The sequence below is a fragment of the Sorex araneus genome, chromosome 1 (genome assembly GCF_027595985.1).
Source record: "Sorex araneus isolate mSorAra2 chromosome 1, mSorAra2.pri, whole genome shotgun sequence".
In the NCBI taxonomy this organism is placed as follows: Eukaryota; Metazoa; Chordata; class Mammalia; order Eulipotyphla; family Soricidae; genus Sorex; species Sorex araneus.
Window position 1 is genome coordinate 200797637 of NC_073302.1, and position 23253 is coordinate 200820889.

The 23253-nt window shown below is 38.1% G+C and overlaps 1 protein-coding gene across 9 annotated transcripts in view; it reads right to left on the minus strand.

The window, feature by feature from the left end:
- GALNT13 (polypeptide N-acetylgalactosaminyltransferase 13) overlaps positions 1-23253 on the minus strand; it is a 725693-nt gene that overhangs the window by 79951 nt on the left and 622489 nt on the right. For all 9 annotated transcript variants that reach the window (XM_055135847.1, XM_055135838.1, XM_055135818.1 and 6 more), the window contains 2 exons: positions 19256-19395; positions 1386-1484 (listed from right to left, as the gene is read on the minus strand). In XM_055135847.1, coding sequence (XP_054991822.1) covers positions 1386-1484; positions 19256-19395 — 239 coding nt within the window. The remainder of the gene's footprint in view (positions 1-1385; positions 1485-19255; positions 19396-23253) is intronic.

Sequence of the window (23253 nt, forward strand, 5' to 3'; positions counted from 1 at the left end):
CAAATTATAACAAGCAATATAAAATGAATTATTGAAGGCCTGCTATAGGGACAGGTTTAAAGGGTGGCTGGGAAGATTGGAGGTAATGGTGGCAGGAAGATGCAATGGTGGTAGGATTTGTGTTGATATATTGAATGTCTGAACAAATTGTCATGAACAATCTTGTAAACCACAGCGTTTTAATAAAGTGTAAGGGGAAAGTAAAATTTAAAAAAAAATCAAGCCAATAATGGAAACAGAGTGAAGCCTGGAACTTTCCATAGTGCAAACACAATGTTCTAAGGAGTAAAATTCTGGTTTCTTATTATCTTCACTTTCTTCTGTTTTGTTTTGGGATCATACTCAGCAGTGCTACTCAGGGATCTCTCCTGGCTTTGTGCTCAGCAATCACTTCTGACAGTGCTTGGGGTACCCAATGGCATGCTGGGGGTTCTACTAAGGTCCACTACATGCTAAGCAATTGCCCTCCCTGCTGTAGTATTTCTCCAGCCCTGCTATAATTTTTAAAAATGCACAATTCTTTGTGAATTGTTTGGCTAGAGATGTTTAAAACCACAAAACTGATGGAAAATCACACAGGTTAAACATACAGGTGGAAAATTTGACCAAAGTCAACCAGTCATTGCTCAATTCTCAGACTATTTAAAGGCAGGGAACCCAGCTCTCATCTGCCTACAATAATCTGAATCTTACCCATATCAGTAACTGCCAGGGTCAGCTCTGTGAGCAGAGACTGTAACTAAAGTGACTCTGAGTGAACGGCTTCACTTCTCTACAATTTCTTCCCCTTAAAATAGGGAGAATAACAGTGATCTTGTAATACATGTAGGAAAAAAGACAGTCAGTGAACTGAATAGAGGAAATATTTCAGCGTGGGCTCAGGATCTAGAATCCCTGCCAGAATACCCCCACTTAGTAACTTTGACAAATCTTTGTCCACCTCAGACACAAATGGAGGAGAGTAAACTACCCCACATGACTCCAGAAGATTGAAATAAGTTAATATTAATATGTGAAGCTTCTATAGTGCCAGGCTCATATCAAAACACTCAGAACCTCTGTATTACTTTTGTTGTTGTTTTTTATATAAATCTGTATTATTTTTGAAATCTCTATGACAACAGTTATGTTCAAATGAACCTATATTTAGTAGTATCAACGTGAATAAAAGCTGACAAACTTTGCATTGAAGTCTAATTATAAATTAGTGAAGAGTCAACAGCTACAAATAAGCCACGTGACTCACCAAGGTTGTCAGTGTGGGATTTTTCCCCTGCAACTGAAGAGTTCTCAGACATTATTTTCTGCTAATTGTGCCAGTCATGGGCTACATGCTTTCATAAAAGAATCCTCCCAAATATAAAGTTTATTAAAAAGGAGCTTACCTGATTTCCTCCCATGCCATGGCAGTTGAATATACCCACTTTTTCATTTTCTTTGCGGCCCATGTTGTCTAAACACTGATTGGTTTCAACATTTCTTATCTAAAGGAAGCATAAAAATATGTTTGATAGTCATTTCAGTCAGAAAGTATTTTATATTATCAAATTGTATGTTGCACGGCTGACCCTGGTTCAATTCCTCTGTCCCTCTTGGAGAGCCCAGCAAGCTACTGAGAGTGACTTGCCCGCACAGCAAAGCCTGGCAAAGCTACCTGTGGCGTATTCGATATGTCAAAAACAGTAACAAGTCTCATAACAAGTCTCACAATGGAGATGTTACTGGTGACCGATCAAGCAAATCGATGAGCAACAGGATGACAGTGATACAGTGATGTCGGAAAGAATAATACATGGAAATTTCTCCAATAATACATTGTTTTAAATATTTTGTCAGTTCTTAGATATGGATAAGATTGTAAACTTATATAGAAGTATGTTTTAATAATAGTGTCATTGTCATAATCATCTAATTAAGATACCAGTTTATAGCATAGTATTTGAAAAGAAGATCATATGAGATGCATTAAGAATTTTTCATAAAATTCTTTTAAGTTTATGATAATTTATAAATTTTACTTAAACACTAATCTATCCTAGGGGCTTGAGCGATAGTATAGCAGGTAGGGTGTTTGTCTTGCACGCGGCCAACCCGGGTTAGATTCCCAGCATCCCATATGGTCCCCTGAGCATGCCAGGAGTAATTCCTGAGTGCAAAACCAGGGGTAACCCCTGTGCATCACCGGGTATGACCCAAAAAGCAAAAAACAAACAAACAAATAAAAAACCCTAATCTATTCTAGAACTTCTATACTACCACATAAAAAGGAATATAAATAAATTATTATTTTTTTTCTTAGGTTGCTTTATTACTACATTTCCAGTAAGTATATTGATACAGGAAGAACGATGGAATCAAAAAGATGTGCCCGGAATTGGAGGATTTTCGTTCTCTTAACCACTTCTTCAATGCTCTTAAAGGCATTCCACGCTGCTCTCTTCCTCCTGCACAGTTCTGGCACCAATTCGTTCCTCATGTTTATTTCTCGACCCAGGTACACATAGCTGCTGCATTCGGAGATGTTCGTTTCATTGAGAGTAAATGGAGCTTCAGGGACCAGTTCGTTTTTCATGAACATCGTCTTGTTGAGATTCAGATGCAATCCGACCTTTCCACACTTGTGATCGAGCCAGCATTTATGCCGATTGGCTAATTCTTCCTGCGCTAACATATGCCTCAGAGACCTGGGCCCTACGCAAACAGGATGAGAATGCTATTAGGGTATCCCAAAGAGGAATCGAAAGAGCTATGCTATGAATATCATGTCTCACTCAAGTGAGAAAAGGAATCCGGAGTTCTGACCTCCGTCGACAGTCAAAAATCAGGGATGCTGTCTCAGTTTGCCAAGGCATCAAAAATCAGATGGACCGGTCATGTAATGCGATTCAGAGACAACCGCTGGACTAGAGCTGTTACCGACTGGATTCCACGGGACGTCAGAAGAACTCGTGGCTGCCCATCAACTAGATGGTCAGATTCTTCATCAAATCCCTGAATGAGCAATTTGAGGGTCTTCCTGTTCCTGGAGCAAGCAGATATCATTGGGCTGCACTAGCATGCGACAGGGACAAATGGAGACATTACTGGTGCCCACTCGAGCAAATCGAAGATCAACTGGACTACAAGTGATACAAGTGATATTGATACAGATGAATCATATTCTATATTTCTCTAATTAAAAATAGTCCCATATATCTTGATTCACTCACAATGCCAAACAATGGAAAATTGTTGACTCTAAGAAAAGTCTTATAAGGCTAAGTGGTGATTTCACAATAAAATTTCAGCAAAAACACCATTAAATTGCCAAATACAAATGATGATTTCTGGTTTACACTAAAACACTGCATTAGTCTCAAACTTAATATAAAACAAATTTATATTCAACTTAAATGTAATTATAAAAGCCATTCACTAAGATTTAAAATTACTAAATTGAGTGCAAAAAGAATGGTTCAAAAGAGAAGACAAACCATTTTAACAGATGGAGTGTGGATTTTTTTTTTTGCTTTTTGGGTCACACCCGGCGATGCACAGGGGTCACTCCTGGCTCTGCACTCAGGAATTACCCCTAGCAGTGCTCAGGGGACCATATGGGGTGCTGGGAATCGAACTCGGGTCGGCTGCATACAAGGCAAATTCTGTGCTATCGCTCCAGCCCTGGAGTGTGGATTTTTTGACATTGAAAATACTCTATTTGCCTAGATAGTTTTCCAAAATTTTATTTTATTAACGCCCCATGAATCACAAAGTTATTCACTGGGTTTTTGACATATGATGTTCCATTACCAATTCCACTGCCATTGTCAGCTTCCCTCCACCAATGTTCCTAGGTCCCTCTCCTGCTCCCATGCTGACCCCAGCCCAGCCTACCATCTTGAAGGCACATTTTAAATTTGGTTACTAAACTTTGTGTTTCATTATTTCAATTTTGTTTCTGTCTCAAGACTCTGTGGTTTGGATATTTAGCTCTACTATTCCCTAATACCACCAATGTATCTGGAGGCCCTTGTCCTCCAGTCTTGTTGCATCTCATCTCTCTCTTTTCACTTTCCCCTACACTCTCTTTCCTTCTTTGTATACTTTGTATAAGAAGTTATCATCTTCTTCTCCTAGCTAACTTAATTTAGCATGGTATCCTCCAGTTCTATCCATGTAGAAGCAAATCGCATGATTTCATCATTCCTCATAGCTGCATAGTATTCCACTGCGTATTTATACCATGTTTTTAAATATATTCCTCACATTAAGGCCCAAATCAGCAACTGAGTATAGTGAGGATTAGAATTCACACTTGGTAAGGATAGAAAGAATTGAACAAAGTATTCCAACTCCATTTCAGGGCTTAAAACATTCATCAAGAAATTTGAATAGCAAGTTATTAGAAAGGACAATACATTCTAATCAAAGACGGAAAAGAAATTTAAAAAAATTGTTTTTAATTAGCAAAATCATATACAAGTCCCATACTTATGAATTTTGGGCTAAAATACATACTGGATTGGTTTGGTACGTTTAGGAACTGGAAGAAACTGAGTTTATTAACTCAGTTCTATAGATTATTTTTTATTACTTGTAACTTCACATGACTGAAGAAGACAATAATTGACAGATGATGTTGCAAATTGGTCTGTTTATGCTTAATAGATTGATTAGAATATAACATAAGTTGATGTATTTTTAAATCTTTTGAAATTTTTTTCATAAAGGCAGACTTATTAAGAAATAATATAATTCTTCTTATTGTTATCCTTAAAGTTGTAGAATCATGTAGTACAAGAATAAATATCTTGAAACTGATTGATTAATCTATACAACTTCATTCAAAGGACGTCTTCAGGTATACTGTATTTAAATTGAATTAGTTAATAACCAAAAGGACTACTGGAGGGGACATTTATAGGATATTTTTTTTATCTTTTCTTTATGATGGAGGATTCACATTCAATAACATTCAAAAGGGATGTATGTTGGGTACATGTCTGTCACTCTGTTCTGGTAAATTAAGCATCTTTAAGTTAGTTTCCAAAAAATCTTGCCTTTATTAGCAACCTATTGTTGATTTACCTTATATAATAAATATACTTTGTTCTGGGTTTGTAAGATCTGTAACGAATTCACTCATTCAGTCCTTTGTTTCTTCAACAAATATTAGAGAGTTGCACAAATTAATTCCAAGCATTATAAGTTCTAGGGACACAGAAATGAACAAAGTAAATAGCATCTTTCTTTACTGAGCTTAGTTTAGAAAGTCAAAGGCTTGATACAAAAATATATTTGTATTGAGTCAGAAGATAAAAAAATCATATACTTTGGTGGTGGGAGTATTGTCAATGACAAATATAAGAGGCATGAATATCACACACTTTTGAGATGCAAATCCTGAGCTCTTTGGGCTATTCAAAAAGGCTATCCCACCTCTTCAGTTTTATTCTTTGCCAAAAATACTTTGGGACTGGGGGTTCCAGCCTTTCCACCTGCAGCAGCAAAAGGGTGGGTCGAGGCCTAACAATTCAAAAGCTTTCCAGAGGAGAACCACTAAAAACTGTTAGCTCAAAATGAAAGTAATTTTAAGGTCACTAACACCAAAACACTCGCTAATTGCCTCTGTGTGTGTGTGTCTGTCAAAAGTGTGTGCTCTTCAAGTAGTAGTAGTGCCTTTGAACTACTTAAAAAGGCTATTCCACCTCTTAAATTTTATTCTTTCCCAAAAGTACACAGGGGCTGGCGGCAGGGGGCTGGGGAGCAGTGATTCAAAAGCTTTCCAGAAGAGCAATTCAAAGGTATTCCAGGATAGAAAAAAAAATTTTTTTAAAAAAAAGGTAATTGTAAGGCCATTAACATCAAGACACTACCTAATTAGTGAAAGAATGGTGGTGGATGCCAAACTTTGCTACACATTAGAACAATCTGGCAAGATTTTAAAACTGATGTCTGTGTTGCATCTTATATCAACTAAATAGGAGAAGTATGGAAACCAGGTATCAAAATAACTTGAAGATTCCCGGTAAGGCAGGCCTGGTGCAGGGAGAGATGGGCAGGTGGAAGAAATGTGTCTCCCGATCGAATCGTCTTACTACAAAGACCAGCAGGAATTTTTTTAATGCAAACAAAAGGAAAATAGGAATGAAAACTATGATAAGGTAGGGAATATCAGAAATAGAATAGGCAGTGGAATGATATCCACATAAACATTGAGTGGTTTTGATATGTGTGATATGTGTGATATATCAAATCTTGGTTATATAGGCAGGGAAAAGGTATAACCTAATATTTCAAAATAAGCTAAAGAAAACTTTATACTGACACAATATAGAAAAAAACACATAAATCTAACTTAGAAAAAATTTGTGAAACATGGAGAAGCTGAAGCTATGTCCTGGGGCGCGCCGCGCCTCCCCCCCCGCCCCCCACACACACACTCTCACACTCAGGGAAAGGTGAGCGCCCCCACGCCCCCTAAAGAAGAAACTGCAGCAGAATCTAAAGGACCTAGTAAGAGTGTAGGACCAGCAACCAGCAAAACTTTCCATGTAAAACACCCACTCGGGGTAATTTTCGTGTGTGCAGAGAACACACAATCTGGAGAAATCCTATTTAACAACCCCCAAAGCCATTCTCTACATTTTCTATTCTGGAAAAGCCCCTGTTCTTCTTTGAACCCCCTTCTTTCTTCTCCCTCCCCGCTCTCTTTCTGGAAACTCCCTACTCTATCTCAATTTCTTTCAATTAAAAATACTTTTTGATTTCACTATTTCGCTGTCGCTATAATTAAATTCTTTCCTTTTGAGGGAATTTAACAGACCGGAACGCCTGTGCCTTGGTGGGGACTGACTTTCTTACCTGCAAAGAGCAATTCCTCTCTCCAGTTGTGTAGTCCACGGCTGCCTGGGAACTCCGGTGGGGGATCAGGATTCCCTCCTCCGGGCAGAACAAGTGGGTTTCAGGCGCAGCTTGGCGCTGCCTCCTGGGGCCGGCCAAGTGCTATCATTGGCTCAGGATCTACTGGATCTACTGGAGCAGAGCTGATCGAGCGCTGACCCAGGCTGGGCGTTTCCCGGGTGGCCCAGGAGAAACCAGGAGAGCCGGAAGCACTGATTTCTCCAGGGTACCTCCCTCATGCTCCAATTCACAGAGCCGCATCCAACAATATTTTTAAATTTGATATTGGCTGTGAGTTTTGTTTACTGATATTTTAATGCTTGGAAATCACTCAGACAAAGTTTAGCCTATCTTTTTTTCACTTGTGTTTTGATGTCTGAAATCAACAAACCTTTCCCTAAATATTTTCTACTCATCAGCCGCAGCACTGTTGGCAAAGTTCTGAACATCTATGTAAGTTGACTCATTAGCTTTTGCGCCCTCTGCTGGATTGTTAGAACAAAAAAGAATAAGAACACCCAATTAAAAACAAAACAAAACAAGGTACTTTACAGCCTGGCCTTTGCTAATCATTATATTTCAAAGCTAATATATAAAAGCTATTCTAAAGTTGAGTCTAAACTTACACTAGTTTTTTTAGGGGGGATTTTAGTTATTCAAATATTTATTCTTCCATTACACATTAAATTATTCATTATCATCATTTTACATATGTCAGCTTCATTTGGTTTCTCTCCAACTTGTACAGAACGTAAGAGGCATATTTGCAGTGTATTTTTGAATTTGATGTCACTATTTAAGTGCATTTTATTTTTTCCAAATTGTGAATAAATCACAGGGATAAGTACAAATCTTCATCTTTACCAAACTTAGTCTGAGGTTTTTGTAGACCTGGGTTTAGAATGCCCTTAATGCCCCTATAATATTTAAAAGTTATTAATATGTGTTATCTTAACCTGTTATTTTCAGAGGAACATGAAAAGAAGTTGATTTAGCCCCTGTATGCCCTAGCTTCAGCTGAGCCTCCTCACAAAATTCCATTTACAAAGGGCTCAAGACTGGGCTGGGAAATGGTCTATCCTAGGGACTTGCCACACGGGAAAACAGAATTATATATGACAAGGTGATATAGCACTAAAGCATGTCAAGGTGATATGATACACAGATATGACATAAGCAGCACCAAGAATCAGGCTTCTACTCATAAAGGCAGTGAATGTGCAAAAATTGGAAAAAAGTGTCAGACATCCCTTTGCCGGAATTAGGCCTTTCTTATGAAAATGGGGATAGGTCTCATAAATCAGGTACTGGAATTAGGCTTCTCTACATAAACCCTTTCCCTGAAAATGTAAAGGACATAAAAAAATGAAAGCATTTATGAATTGTGTAGGATCATAAACACAACAGAAATCTTGGGTAAATTCAGTAAGCATGAAACCAGCATTCAGCTTGCTGCACTTATTTGTTTTAAAACCTAGTTGTGCCTATTAGAGCAGTTAAATTAGAACTGATTTTAGGCCAATTATCAGCAACGTGCCCTCTAGCACTGTCTGTAGCACTGTTGTCCCCTTGTTCATCAACGTTTCCATTGTGAGACTTGTTACTGTTTTTGGTATATCAAATACGCCACGGGTAGCTTGCCAGGCTGCGCCGTGCAGGCGGGATACTCTCGGTACCTTGACAGGCTCTCCGAGAGGGACAGAGGAATAAGCAACGTGGAAAAGTATTTTTTCAGACGATAAAATTTGCTCATTTTGTTTACAAGACAGTATGCTCAGCACAGCATTCTGCCATTTTTTTCTGTAACTTTGCTGTTTCTCTATTTTTCCCCTTGAAAACACAGAAGAACTCTGTGGGGTTAGGAAAAGCAAACTAGACAGAGCTGAAGCCTTGTAGTTGGAAGCTGTGACAACCTCTCCCTGGGAGAAGCCACTTCATTACATTCTTCGGATTCTGATTGAGCCAAGACAAAACCTTAAGAATTCTTTTGTGTAGAGCTTTAGGGAGTATTGCCATTTTGACAATGTTAAGTCTTCCTATCCATGAGCAGGGAATATTTTTTCATTTCCTCATGTCTTCTTTTACTTCATGGAGTAGGGTTTTGTAGTTTTCTTTGTAGAGATCCTTAACCTCTTTAGTTAGGCTGATTCCGAGGTACTTGATTTTCTGGGGCACAATTGTGAATCGCATTGTTTTTTTTTTTAATATCATTTTCCTCTATTTCACTGTTTGTGTATAGGAAGGCCATGGATTTTTGGGTATTGATTTTATAGCCTGCAACTTTACTGTACAAGTCTATTGTTTCTAGGAGTTTCTTAATGGAGGTTTTAGGATTCTCTAGGTATAGAATCATGTCATCTGCGAATAGTGAGAGCTTGATTTCTTCCTTTCCTATCTGGATGCCCTTAATGTCCTTTTCCTGCCTAATTGCAATCGCAAGTACTTCCAGTACTATGTTGAACAGAAGTGGTGATAAGGATACCCATGAAATTCTTCAAAGAAATACACCAAACAATCCTGAAATTCATATGGAACAACAAACGCCCACAAATAGCTAAAGCAATTCTTGGGAAAAAGACGATGGGAGGCATCACCCTCCCCAACCTTAAACTCTACTACAAAGTGGTAACAATTAAAACATCATGGTACTGGAACAAAGGCAGTGCTGCCGATTAATGCAACAGGGTGGAATATCCCTACATGTAACCCCAAATATATGATCATCTGATCTTTGATAAGGGAGCAAGAAATGTGAAGTGGAGCAAAGAAAGCCTCTTCAACAAATGGTGCTGGCACAACTGGACAACCACATGCAAATAAAATGGGCTTAGACCTTGGACTAACACCATGCACAAAAGTTAGATCAAAATGGATTAAAGACCTCAACATCAGACCACAATCCATAAGGTACATAGAAGACAAGGTTGGAAAAACCCTCCACAATATTGAAGTCAAAGCTATCTTCAAAGATGACATGCAACTGAGCAACCAAGTGGAAACAGAGATAAACAAATGGGACTATATTAAACTAAGAAGCTTCTGCACTGCAAAAGATACAGTGACCAGAATACAAAGAGTACAGAATGGGAAAGGATATTCACCCAATATCCATTCGATAAGGGGTTGATATCAAGGGTATACAAGGCACTGGTTGACCTCTACAAAAAGAAAACATCCAACCCCATCAAAAAATGGGGTGCAGAAATGAACAGAAACTTTCTCATGGAAGAAATACGAATGGCTAAAAGGCACATAAAAAATGCTCTTCATCACTAATCATCAGGGAGATGCAGATCAAAACAACTATGAGATACCACCTCACACCACAGAGACTGGCTTACATCCAAAAGAACAAAAGCAACCATTGTTGGCATGGATGTGGAGAGAAAGGGACCCTTCTACACTGCTGGTGGGAATGCCGACTGGTTCAGCCCTTTTGGAAGATAATATGGTTGCTTTTCAAAAAATTAGAAATTGAGCTCCCATTTGACCCAGCAATACCACTTTTGGGAATATATCCCAGAGAGGCAAAAAAGTATAGTCAAAATGACATCTGACATCTGTATGTTCATCACAGCACTGTTTACAATAGTCAGAATCTGGAAAGAACCCAAATGCCCAAGAACAGATGACTGGTTAAAGAAACTTTGGTACATCTACACAATGGAAAACTATGCAGTTGTCAGAAAGGATGAAATTATGAACTTTGCATATAAGTGGATCAACATGGAAATTATCATGCTAAGTGAAATGAGTCAGAAAGAAAGAGACAAAGAAAAATCGCACTCATTTGCAGAATATAAAATAGAATAGTACCAATTAATACCAGGAAGCATGCTCCACGGCTTGGAAGCTGACCTCACATGCTGAGGGAGAGGGCAGCTCAGACAGAGAAAGGAACACCAACCAAAGTACAGTGGAGGATCCACTCAGGATAGGAGAGGCCGGTTGAAAGCAGACTATAGATTGAACATGATAGCTACCCAGTATCTCCATTCAAACCATAACATCCAAAAGGAGAGAGAGAACATTAAGGAATTCCCTGTCACGGGGGCAGGGGGGTGCAGAACAGGGGTGCAGGAAGGAGGGACCCTGGGGCCATCGATGGAGGAGAATGGGCACTGGTGGAGGGAGGGGTACTCGAGTATTGTATGACTGTAACACAGGCACAAAACTCTGTAACTGCACCCTCACCGTGACTCATTAATAAAAAAAAAAAATTAAAAAAAAATTCTTTTGTGTAGAAAAGACCCCTGAAATCCCAGCTGGGGAACACCAATTTTTGGAAACTGCTCAGTAAAGCCCTCTACCTCTAGCCATTTCAATCCTAAAATCATAGCCTGATGAAGCTTCTCTTCCATTTTCTGTGACATGTGATGCATGTGCATTGTACACCTGCACGTTTCCCCCTGTGCATGTTTCCGAAAACTTCTACAGAATATGTATAAACTGTTTCATTCATTACTCTACCTCTGCAGAGCATATAACCTGATGTCAGCATCCACTTTTCCAAACATGTTCTCCAGACTGTGCTCACTAGCCATCCATCCAACTTAAGTTCATCTGTCAGTTCGGTTTTGGGGGTCACATCCAGGACTAAGTCCTGAGTGCTCTGAGGTCACTTCTGGCCATGTTGAGGGGACTATATACAGTGCTGAAATTCAAATCAGAATACAAGGCAAGTGTCTTACACCTGTATCATTTCTCCAGTTCCAAGTTGTTACAACGTAAATTAAGCATGTCTTTTCTGTTCAGATGTTCTTGTGCTTTTCATGAGGACAAGATTGACATCTGATAAACAGCAACACTTGGCCTGTTCATATGCAAATTCTATTACCCTAAGGTGAAAATTAGCTACTGGATATCCAAGAGTTTTGGAAATAAAATTTCCAGAGAGAATGTCCCCTATTTTTGTAAGTCACCTGAAATGAAGATCTCTTATGAGTTATCCTACTGAAGGGTCAAGAAGACTGTACAGCTATAATTATACCTTCTGGTTACTAGCAGGGCTAAAACTTTAAGCGTTTTAGCTCTGCATTTGGCACTAACGGATTTTACCTTTAAGCCCTGTGGCCTAAAAGCTTTAGAGAAGTCTGTGTTCAGTTACTTACATGTTCTCTTCAACAGTATTAAGAAATAAAATGCCAGTATATTCAGAGACCTGAGCTGACTGCTAAGGTCAAAGGAGACAGTGAGGAACAGGAGGAGCTGAGGTCCAGCCAGTAATACCAAAGGCACAGATGAATGTCAAAACATCATTAAAGCAAGTATCAAAACCCAAGAGTTAAGTCACTTAGCTCCAAAAATCCCCTTATTTCTTTGGCCCACTGGTATTCCTTGGGTTTATGGCTTTCACAATACACTGCTGTTCCACCTCCCACCCCAACTCTCGCCTGTCATAGGCCAGAATTTAGGGTCATTATTATTGGCAAATGCAATTCTGCAATTTTATACTTGAATTAAACTTCAGGCTCACAAAATAATTTTCACTATAAATGTATGTAAGCTAGAGGGCTGAGAAGAGGGAATTCGACATTGTAAAGAGTTTGATTTCCTTATTCAATTATGATCAGTTTGCTATGTTTAAAAGGCACATGCTTCATTAAGCTACTTAAAGGTTTTAGTTCAAAGCAATTGCACAGATTTTAATTCCCCACTGAACATTACATGTAATTCATGGGCTGCATAAAGAAATATTTTAATTACAGGAGTATGATGTAAATACAAAGATGTAATTATCTGATATCAATAACACAGATAATTATTTTGATGGTATACAACAATTAAGAAAGTGAATGCCATATTTACCTTTATTTTCTAACATAACTGGAAATATTATGAATAGAAAATGATAGAAACATATTAATATATATTATTTATAGCACAGTGGTTGGGTGTTCGCCTTTCACGCGGCCGACCCGAGTTGGATTCCTCCGCCCCTCTCGGAGAGCCCGGAAACCTACTGAGAGTATAGCAGAGCCTGGCAAGCTACCCGTGCATATTAGATATGCCAAAAACAGTAACAATAAGTCTCTCAATGAGAGATGTTACTGGTGCCTGCTCGAACAAATCAATGAGCAACAGGATGATTTATTATAATAGTGAAATATAGGATATGAAGACAGTGAAAGCTAAACAAATTGTAAACTATATACAGTTTGGTTTTAATTATAACAGTAGCTTGGCTATTGATACCACTTTAGGCTCTAACTATATGAGAGATTTTGCCTTTACATATTAAAGATTTTATTTTTATAGTAATGGTTATAATAATGTCAATAATAAAGAGAAAGTCTTAAATAAATGTTGTCCACTAATAGCACATTCCAAACTTATCAAAATGTCTTCTTTTAAATTATGCATACATGACTATTCAAAATTAAATTGGAAATATTGCTTGGTGAATTTGTCTTCTGTTTCCATGGAAACAGGTGTTGGATTACATCTTTAAGGTTGTCTTTAGAGAAAAAAATTCTGGTACATTAATATCCCAGAAATTTTAAAACTCAATATACCTCAGATATTTTAATTTATAGTGCTTTTGAAATAGCAGTTCATAATCTGCCTCTATGTCTTATATTTCCACTTTTTATTTGTAATGAGTTTCTTGACTTTGATTTTTTTCTTGCATTCACTTGTCATCACCAATTTTCAGTAGAATGATTCAAGAGTGAATAGGTCTTTTTTGGTTTTACTCTATTTCATATACAAAAATAGTTCAGCTCTTCAGCTCTTCAGCTCTTCTTTACTGATCTTCAGATCTTCAGCTCTTATTTACTAATGTATTTTGAATAAATAAAACTGAATTAACTATTTTTTCCTTCTAGTTGTTAGAAAAAAATGTGAGCTTTCGTGTGGTACTAATATGAATCTTAATCTTGACTTCAACAGTTAGCTAGCTCAGGATAGAGTCAACCCAGGTGTTCAAAGACAGATGTGTAGATAGTGGAGTTGTGGTCTATATACATACACGATGGAGCACTATAAAGCTGCAAGGAATAAAAAAGGAATGCAGTTTGCTGCACTTTGGATGGAACTGGAGGATATTATGCTAAGTGAAGTAAGCCAGAAGAAGAAGGACGAATACTGGGATAATCTTACCTATCTGTGTTATATAGAATAGTAAGACAAAGTAACGCAAGGAATCTAAGGGGGGATTCTTAGACCACCCTTAACCTTAGTTCATAAAAACAAGGACAAATTAGGAGAGTAACCAGCAGGAAGAGGTCAGGGAAAAGAGAGGCTGATGGGAGGTAACTGAGTCTTGGAACTGAAACCGCAGGCATATCAGTGGTGTAGAGATGTGATATGTGCATACATCTGAACACAGAGCCGACAACACTGAAGCGTGTGATTCAAACTATAATAAACAAAACTTAAAATGTGCTGTTATAGATGAAAACTGGGATGAGATGGAACCTGACTGCATTGGTGGTGAAGTTTATACCACCAATATATGCCTAAAATTCTGTTTTGGACAACTTTATGTCAAAAACTGTAACAACAATCTCACAATGGAGATGTTACTGGTGCCTGCTCAAACAAATCAATGAACAACGGGATGACAGTGCTATTAATCATAGTGCCTTCATGATCACTATGGCCCGTTAAACACAGATTTCTCGGGCGGGCCCAGTAACATCTCATTTCATCCTTTCCCTGAGATCTTAGAAATCCATCTGGATTTGGCCCTCCCAACGATGTTGCACTAGGGGCTCTTCAGGGTCACAGGAATGAGATCCAGCTTGTTACTGAATTTTGCATATAAATAGACCATGGGAAGCTTGCAAGGCTGTCCCATGTGGGCAGGAAACTCTCAAAAGACTGCCAGTTTCTCCCAAAGGGAGAAGCAGGCTAAAGATATCGCGCAGCCACTTGTGGCCGCGCCGCATGCTTCTGAGAGCTTGCTTTTAAGTCTCTGGATGTTGACCGTTGATGGGATTACACACAACTGGGTTCCTCTGCCGGTACCTTCATGCATGAGGCCTGTCCGAACGTGTAGAGAGTCTCTTGCCGGGCTGTCTTCCCCCGGGCCCCTCAGAGGGGATAAGCTCCAGCTTCCCTCCCCACCCCAAGCAGAGCTCCTGGCGGCCGAAGACCACCGGAACCTAGCTGCAGTCATACTGGAGGCTCCTCTCTACACATTTGGACAGGCCTCATGCATGAAGGTACCGGCAGAGGAACCCAGATGTGTGTAATCCTATCAACGGTCAACATCCAGAGACTTAAAAGCAAGTTCTCAGAAGAGAGCGATGCAGAGAGTCTCTTGCCCGCACGCCTGGCTGTCTTCCCCGGGGCCCCTCGGAGGGGATGGGCTCCAGCTTCCCTCCCCACCCCGAGCAGAGCTCCCGGCGGCGAAGACCACTGGAACTTAGCTGCAGTCATGCTGGAGGCTCCTCTCCTCTCTCATAGTGCCTTAATAAGAATAAATAGCAGCTCTATGGCCCAACGTCAAACAGATGAATGGTTCTTCATATTAGTTTCTATACTACATTGTTAATAACTAAAAAGTCAAGGACATTTGTGATTTTTTAAGAAGTATTATTTTAATGGAACATTTTCCATACCTGGCATAGTAAGAAACCCATAAATTTTAGTTAAAATATTGATAACAATAACTATAGCTACTGATTTTGGAACTACTTGCCAGGCATTGTCAAACCATGGTAGATGCTCCATTTTTATGGATATTACTCTTTATTTTTTGTTTTACTGATTTTGGAGCCATACCTGGTGGTGCAGGGTCATTCCTACTATTGTCAGGCATCGAATCTGGAGTTTCTGCATGGAAAGCATAAACTTGGCCTGTTGAACTATCTCTCCAACCTGCTTAATAATTTTAATTAATCGCTATAAAACTGCCCTATTATTTTGTGTTGCTTTTAAGTACCAAAAGAGTACTTAGTGGCACTCAAGGGTAGGATTGAAACCAACCTTCCCGTACCTGACTCCAGGACTAAGGACTGCCAATGATGAATTGGCAACTTTATAAGCAGAGGATTGATACAGCACTAAGAATCAGTCTTTACAGTTATGGGGAGTTGGGGAACTAGCTGAAAGGGCTGTGCTAGCCCTGAGTTACATCCAGGGCTCTTCCAAACCAGCCAGGCTGGGAGCACTGAATTATCTAACCAGCAGAGTCTGGTGTGGTCTTATGTTCTGGTTTTAGGAGACCCTCCACTCCACCCCCACATGCAAATAAAACCAGATTCAGCTAGTGACAAATCTAGTTTGAGTACCGTTGAAAGTATTTTGCAGTTACTTAGAAGAATATGCTTATGCAGTAAACTTTCGGACAGTAGTTATTCAGAGGTAGAATTAATTGATTTTTGGAAAATAAAGAGAAAAGTTTTAATTTAAACTCTGTGAATTTTCAGATATTCTGCCATCCTCATCTACAAAATAGCCATTGCAACCCAAGATCAAAGTTAATTAATGTTTTTAATTAAAACATTATGTTCGTATTAGACCTATGCAGTCATGTTCACACGTGTGGTGGGAGATGCAAGGTGGAGCTTACTGGCCTTGTTCATGCAGAGTCCATTCCCAGGGATGGGGGCATTCCCAGGGAGAACAGCATCTCCCTGTTCTCCAGAGAGATGACCCATCTAGGACTGCTCAGTTCCACAGTGCTTCGTGCTGGGACCACCAGGGTCAAACCCCTATGCTGGGTGTGCAGGTGAGGGGACAGGCTCCTGATGCTAAGGTGGGAACCTGGGGTCTCAGAGTAGATATTCCAGCCCTGCCGCTTAAATGTGTGCATGTGTGTATATATGTATACTTGTTTTTATTGGGTGCACAGGAAATGGGCTGGAAAATGTCGCCATGGATTCCATGGCGTTCAGAAGAATGTTCATTCTAATATTTCTAGGATTATTTTTGGAACCTCTTCCCCATCTGCTGATCTTGCAACCAGTAGCCTTTTTATGGCTGTTACTGAGTGGGTCATCCTTGCAAAAATAATTCCTGTTTTCTTCTTTTATTAAAAAAATCTGTCATGCTTTTTGGTGTTCTTGTTGTTTTTAAATTTGTTTTAATTTGTCTTCTTGTTTGGGGCCACACCTGGCTATGCTCGGGGGTTATTCCTGACTCGACTCTGCACTCAGGATCAATCCTGGAGGTGTTGAGGGGACCGTATGAGGTGCTGGGGAATCGAACCTGGGTATGCCACCTATAAGGCAAGCACTTTACCCCTGTAGTATCTCTCAGATTCCCTGGGAACATTATTTCTTTCACAGTCATTTTTTCCTGTCTTCCTGTCATCTCAGCGGGTCATCCACTTCTGGACAACCAGATTCTTATCTGAAATTCCTCCATTCTCACTGAAGGACAGCTGCTCCTCAACTTGTTTTTCAAACCTTTACTCGCAAAATATTCATGGGCACTTCAGAGAAGTAACCCATTAAATGGAGCAATTCTGCATTTCTTTGCCAGGTAAGAGAACCTTTTGTTGCTGTTTGCAGGGCCAGTGGAGGTGGAATGGGAAACTCTGTTCATCATTTCAAGGGGTGCTATTGCTTGTCTTCCAGGCCCTTGAAACATGATTCCTTGGTTTTGCTTTCCAGACTTATTCCCTATTAAGTGCAAATTTACTTATCTGAAACGTATATCTCAAAAAGATAATTTCTCACAAAATGGGACTTTGTGAACCCAATAAGAATTTAGTGGTAGAATAATGTTACTATGATATTACTGGTAATTTTTATTTTCACTTTGTACGAATGTATTAGGATTCATCAGAGGCTAAGTGGTGCATGATATTATAACAGATTGAATATAATATATAAAAACACAGCTAACTATTAAAACAGTCATAAATGGACTTTACAGAGGTATCAATTAAACTAATAACTCCATTTAATTTACTTTGGAAGGAATGCATGAGAAACCAGCATTAACTGTGTTTTAAGTCACAGAACCTCAATCAATAAAAAAATTAAAGATTTAAAAAGTTAAAAATAATAGCATTTTACTTATTTTACTTACACTAGCATGCAATGGTAATCACATTTAAAAAATTATCTTTTTAAATAATACCCCAGCAATTCTTAGGATCCTAGCCCCCAGAGATGTGGGCCCAGTGGTTGTGCACCTGACAATTTGGGTGCTCACTCTGCATGCTGGGACTACCAGAGCTACACTTAGATGCTAGGGGAACACATGTGGCAGGAGATCAAATTAGGGGCCTCATATAAGCCAAACATGTGTTCTACTATTTGAGCCATGACTATGAACTGGGCTCCTCATTATTTTTTAATGAATGAGCACAAATGTTTTAAAGCTCTCAGTTTTAGTTTCAATAAGTATTAATAGTTATCACTTTTATTTTAAAAAGTTCTTTGGGGTTCAAGTGGGTGCCAGTAGCTTGGCAATCATATCCACAAACTGTCCCTGGTGCTGTGTAATCCCATCAACGGCCAAGATCCAGAGACTGAAACAGAGCTCCTGGAAGACAACTTATTGTCTAGTTTTATCTTTGGAGAACCCAGCAAGCTACTGAGAGTTTCCTGCCTGCATGACAGAGCCTGGCAAGCTCCCCATGGTGTATTCAATATGCCAAAAACAGTAACAATGACGGGTCTCATTCCCCTGACCCTGAAAGAGCCTCCAGTGTGGCACTGTTAGGAAGGACGAGTAAAGAGAGGCTGCTAAAATCTCAGGGCTAGGACGAATAGAGACGTTACTGGTGCCCACTCAAGCAAATTGATGATCAACGGGATGACAGTGATACAGTGATGTTTGTTTGTAGATGCTACTATCAAGTATTTTCTGTTTTCAGTATAGAGAAATGAAATTATCTCTCTATATTGAGAAATGAGTAAAGAAAAATAGTTAATTATGTCTGTGACCTTTTCTCCTAAAAATCATCTATTCAAGTTCCTTGAGTAAATATGATTCTAGTATATTCCTTTTACTAAAATTTTTGGCAACTATGTATTGGAGGCCTTAAGTTCTACTTTACATGAAATTTTTCCAAAATAAATTTAATCACATAAAAAAGAAAATAATTTTATTTTATAATCTGAATGGATTTTATAAATTAATCAATAAATTTTTCTTAAAATAAAAAAAAGCTCTTTGGGGTTCACAATGAACTTTAAGAGTGAGTATAAGGTCCAGTGATCAAAAAGCTTAGTACTGTTCTTAAAAATAAGAAAACACTATTTATTCAATGTTACCCCTGTCTTTTACTGTTATAAATCTCTATGATAAAGACCTTAACAGTCCTTATAAAATATGAGAAGTCATTTAAAATAGATCTAGTTTAAAACCCTTGAAGCATTTTATTCAGAACATGAAAAATGTGGGCTTCTTGAAATTTGCTCCATTTGCAAAATATATTTATAACTTAGCCAAAATAAATAATTCATACCTCACCAAGTGAGTAATAACGCCTTGGGATCTGGGAGTCCGGATAGATGTTTTCTAGGTACCAAGAAAAGGGTTTACACTTCAGATTTTCTCTTAGTGTTTTTCTGACTGACACATCTCCATAATCCACTTTGACAACACCTGAAATGTTTCAGAAAAATACACAAATCAGTTTATGCTATTTTAGTTTTAGTACTTTTCTATTCTGTTTACTTTGCTGCCAAGTCTTTTTGGGATCTATAATTAAAATTCCATCAAATTCCTTTGAATATTCAAATGCCATTACACTGATTTTCAACTTACTAGCATCTAATTAGTACATTAAATAGATTTTTAAAAACAGTTCTTCTACTGGTTATGATTTTTCAAGTGAAAATATTTATCATCACATTCTTGAAACAAGTAGGTGGAGTAATTAATCAATTAAGTATAAATTAATATTAATTTAACATCTCATAACAAGAGCTTGGCTGGCTGTGCAATAATGTGGTATTTCTCGTCAATAAAAAACTTTGATAGCATTAATGTCTCTCGTAATGTTCATATTTTCTTTCTGTTCTTTTTTTCAGCCACCTGTAGATTTCATGATACATTAATAAAAATATGAGCCATACCATAGATAGAAAACCTGTGTTCTGATTTTCCATTCTTCCACTGAATTATTATTTTAACTGTTATCATAAATCAGATTGTTTTGTGTGTGGTGAGGAATCAAACCAAGGGCTTCATATATATAGGCAATGCAAGCACTCTACTTCTGAGCTATATTCCTTCCCTTCATTTCATTTATTTATTTATTTTTTTAATAATTTACTTATTTTTTAATTAGTGAGTCACAGTGAGGGTAGTTACAGATTCATACATTTTCGTGCTTGTTTTCCCCTCATGCAATGTTTGAGAGCCCATCCCTCCACCAGCGTCCATTCTACACCACTTATGAACCCAGTATCTCTCCCACCACCCTATCCCATCCCCCCCACCCCACTCCGCCTCTGTGGCAGGGCATTCCAATTTGTTCTCTCTCTCTCTCTCTCCTTTTGGATGTTGTGGTTTGCAATAGGGGTATTGAGTGGCCATCATGTTCAGTCTCTAGTCTACTTTCAGCGTGTATCTCCCTCCCTGCTCAGAATTTCCAATCACATTTTAATTGGTGTTCCCTTCTCTATCTGGGATGACTTTCCCCCAGCGTGTGAACCTAGCTTCCAAGCCATGGAGCCAACCTCCTGGTATTATATGCTACTATTCTTGGGTATTAGTTTCCTAATCTGCCATTTTATATTCCACAGATGAGTGCAATATTTCTATGTCTGTCCCTCTCTTTCTGGCTCATTTCACTTAGCATGATACTTTCCATGTTGATCCACTTATATGCAAAGTTCATGACTTCTTTTTTTCTAACAGCTGCATAGTATTCCATTGTATAGATGTACCAAAGTTTCTTTAACCAGTCATCTGTTCTCAGGCACTTGGGTTTTTTTCAGATTCTGGCTATTGTAAACAGTGCTGGCATAACTGGAAAACCACATGCAAAAGAATGGGCTTAGACCTCGACTTGACACCATGCACAAAAATCAGATCAAAAATGGATTAAAGACCTCAACATCAGACCACAATCCATAAGGTACATTGAAGACAAGGTCGGCAAAACCCTTCACAATACTGAAGCTAAAGGTATCTTCAAAGATGACATGGAACTAAGCAATCAAGTAAAAACAGAGATATACAAATGGGACTACATTAAACTAAGAAGTTTCTGCACCGCAAAAGACACAGGGACCAGAATACAAAGGCAATCTACAGAGTGGGAAAGGATATTCACCCATCCGATAAAGGATTGATATCAAGGGTATACGAAGCACTAGGTGAACTCTACAAGAAGAAAACATCCAACCCCATCAGAAAATGGGCCGAAGAAATGAACAGAAACTTTTCCAAGAAAGAGATACGAATGGCTAAAAGGTACATGAAAAAATGCTCTGCATCACTAATCATCAGGGAGATGCAGATCAAAACAACTATGAGATACCACCTCACACCACAGAGAATGGCACACATCCAAAAGAACAAAAGCAACTGCTGTTGGCATGGATGTGGAGAGAAAGGGACCCTTCTACATTGCTGGTGGGAATGCCGACTGGTCCAGCCCCTTTGGAAAACAATATGGACACTTCTCAAAAAATTAGAAATTGAGCTTCCATTTGATCCAGCAATACCACTTCTGAGAATATATCCTGGAGAGGCAAAAAGGTACAGTTGAAATGACATCTGCCCTTCATTCTTTTACATTGATTTCTCCCCACCCTATTGTATGAGTCACCACAATTTGCCTAAAATAACTTGGAATTTCTTGGATAAGTGAGCTCAGACACTAATATAACTAAATTGATATATTTACATGTATCTATTAAAATTGTTTAGTTTTATTTTTGTAGTAGCAAAATATATAAAATTAAAATATTTGCAATAATCTCAAGAAAAGATTCCTTATCTTAGAAAACAAAAACATTGCTATTAATACTTACATAACATATCCTTGATCACACAATCTGTTCATTATAAAAAAACACATTTAAAGTGAAATAGTCATGACAAAATAGCAGTGATGTTTCTTAGATAATTTTGAAAAAGCCTCCATGTTTATATAAGACCATTAAGCAACTAAACTGTGTATTTTTAAAAAGGTCAAGCATTAAGGATAATTTATCATCTTCAAACACCAAACCCAGTTAATTATCCTTTAAGATCACGAGAGATTTTTTAGATAATCTAAATGTCTATAAGCAATACCATTATATGGGCCACTATCTTCATGAGTGGCAATATCTTAAAGACCATCACTTATTATTTCTCCTTTTCCTAGTTGTTTCTTCAGAATTTTAGTTTTTCTAAAATTCAAAGCCTTAATAAAGCTAGAAGGCATTCTTAAGCAGTCAAACAATTTCCTTCCAGAAGAAAATATTGATTTTTCTAGCTGATGTTTGAACAGAAAACAACAAAATCTTTGGCCTTTATAATCAGATAAATATTTTCCTTCAAAATAATTCTATCCTTGACTTTCAGTCTGGAGAGCAAATTTCAAAAGAAGAAATCCCAAATACTACTTATAAAAAAAATCCCTAATATAATATCTCATCATGTTGTGTTGCATCAATCATAATGATGGTCTCCAAAATCATGTAAATAATGCCATTGTTTTCAGAAGAAAAGGACACTATGCCATCACAGGACTTAGTTTAATAGTTTCATTGTTTTATTTCATTGTTGAGGTAGTAAAATTAAATTGGTACATTTTATATGTTAGCATCCTCTCTTTGTCATCATGCTAAGGCTAAATATTCTTGCCTTCCAGGTTTTTTTCTATAAGATTTTATTACCAGTTAGTTTTCTAACTAAAAGGAAGTTTAAAATCTTACTTACATACTATTTTGCATTAGGTAAGATACAGTGCTAATTGCCTACATCAAACTTGACAAAAGGTAGTTGGTGGAGCATGACAGAGGTAACTGATAGTAGAGAAAAGCTAATTCTTTCTCCTATCACCTCCAAGACACCTCTTGACATTGCCACTGAAACTTGGGTTTTATTTTAGTCAAAGGTAATCTCTTTAAATTATACTTAGGAATGCATAACAATAGATGGGCATATGATAATGTTTTGGGAAAATGACTTCTCTTCCTCTCTTATTTTCCTACTTAGAAGTGAGCTATTGTGTTAGAGAACTATGTTCACCAAGTATTCCATCTTCTCCTGCACATTTTTCAAGTTGCTGCAGCTAAGAAGGGCTAGTGAATTGTGGAGGTGAGGAACATCTGTTACTTCTGCTCTTAAAGACAGAAGAACAGGTATGAAAATGTCCTTCCAGATCTCTTTTTTTTTTTTTACTAAAGGAACTGGGGAAGTCTTATATCTCAGCAAGTGAAACTACAATATATTAAAGTCAGTTTCTAAAAATCCAAATTATTATGTGTCAATGATTAGACCCCAAGTTAGAACATTCTA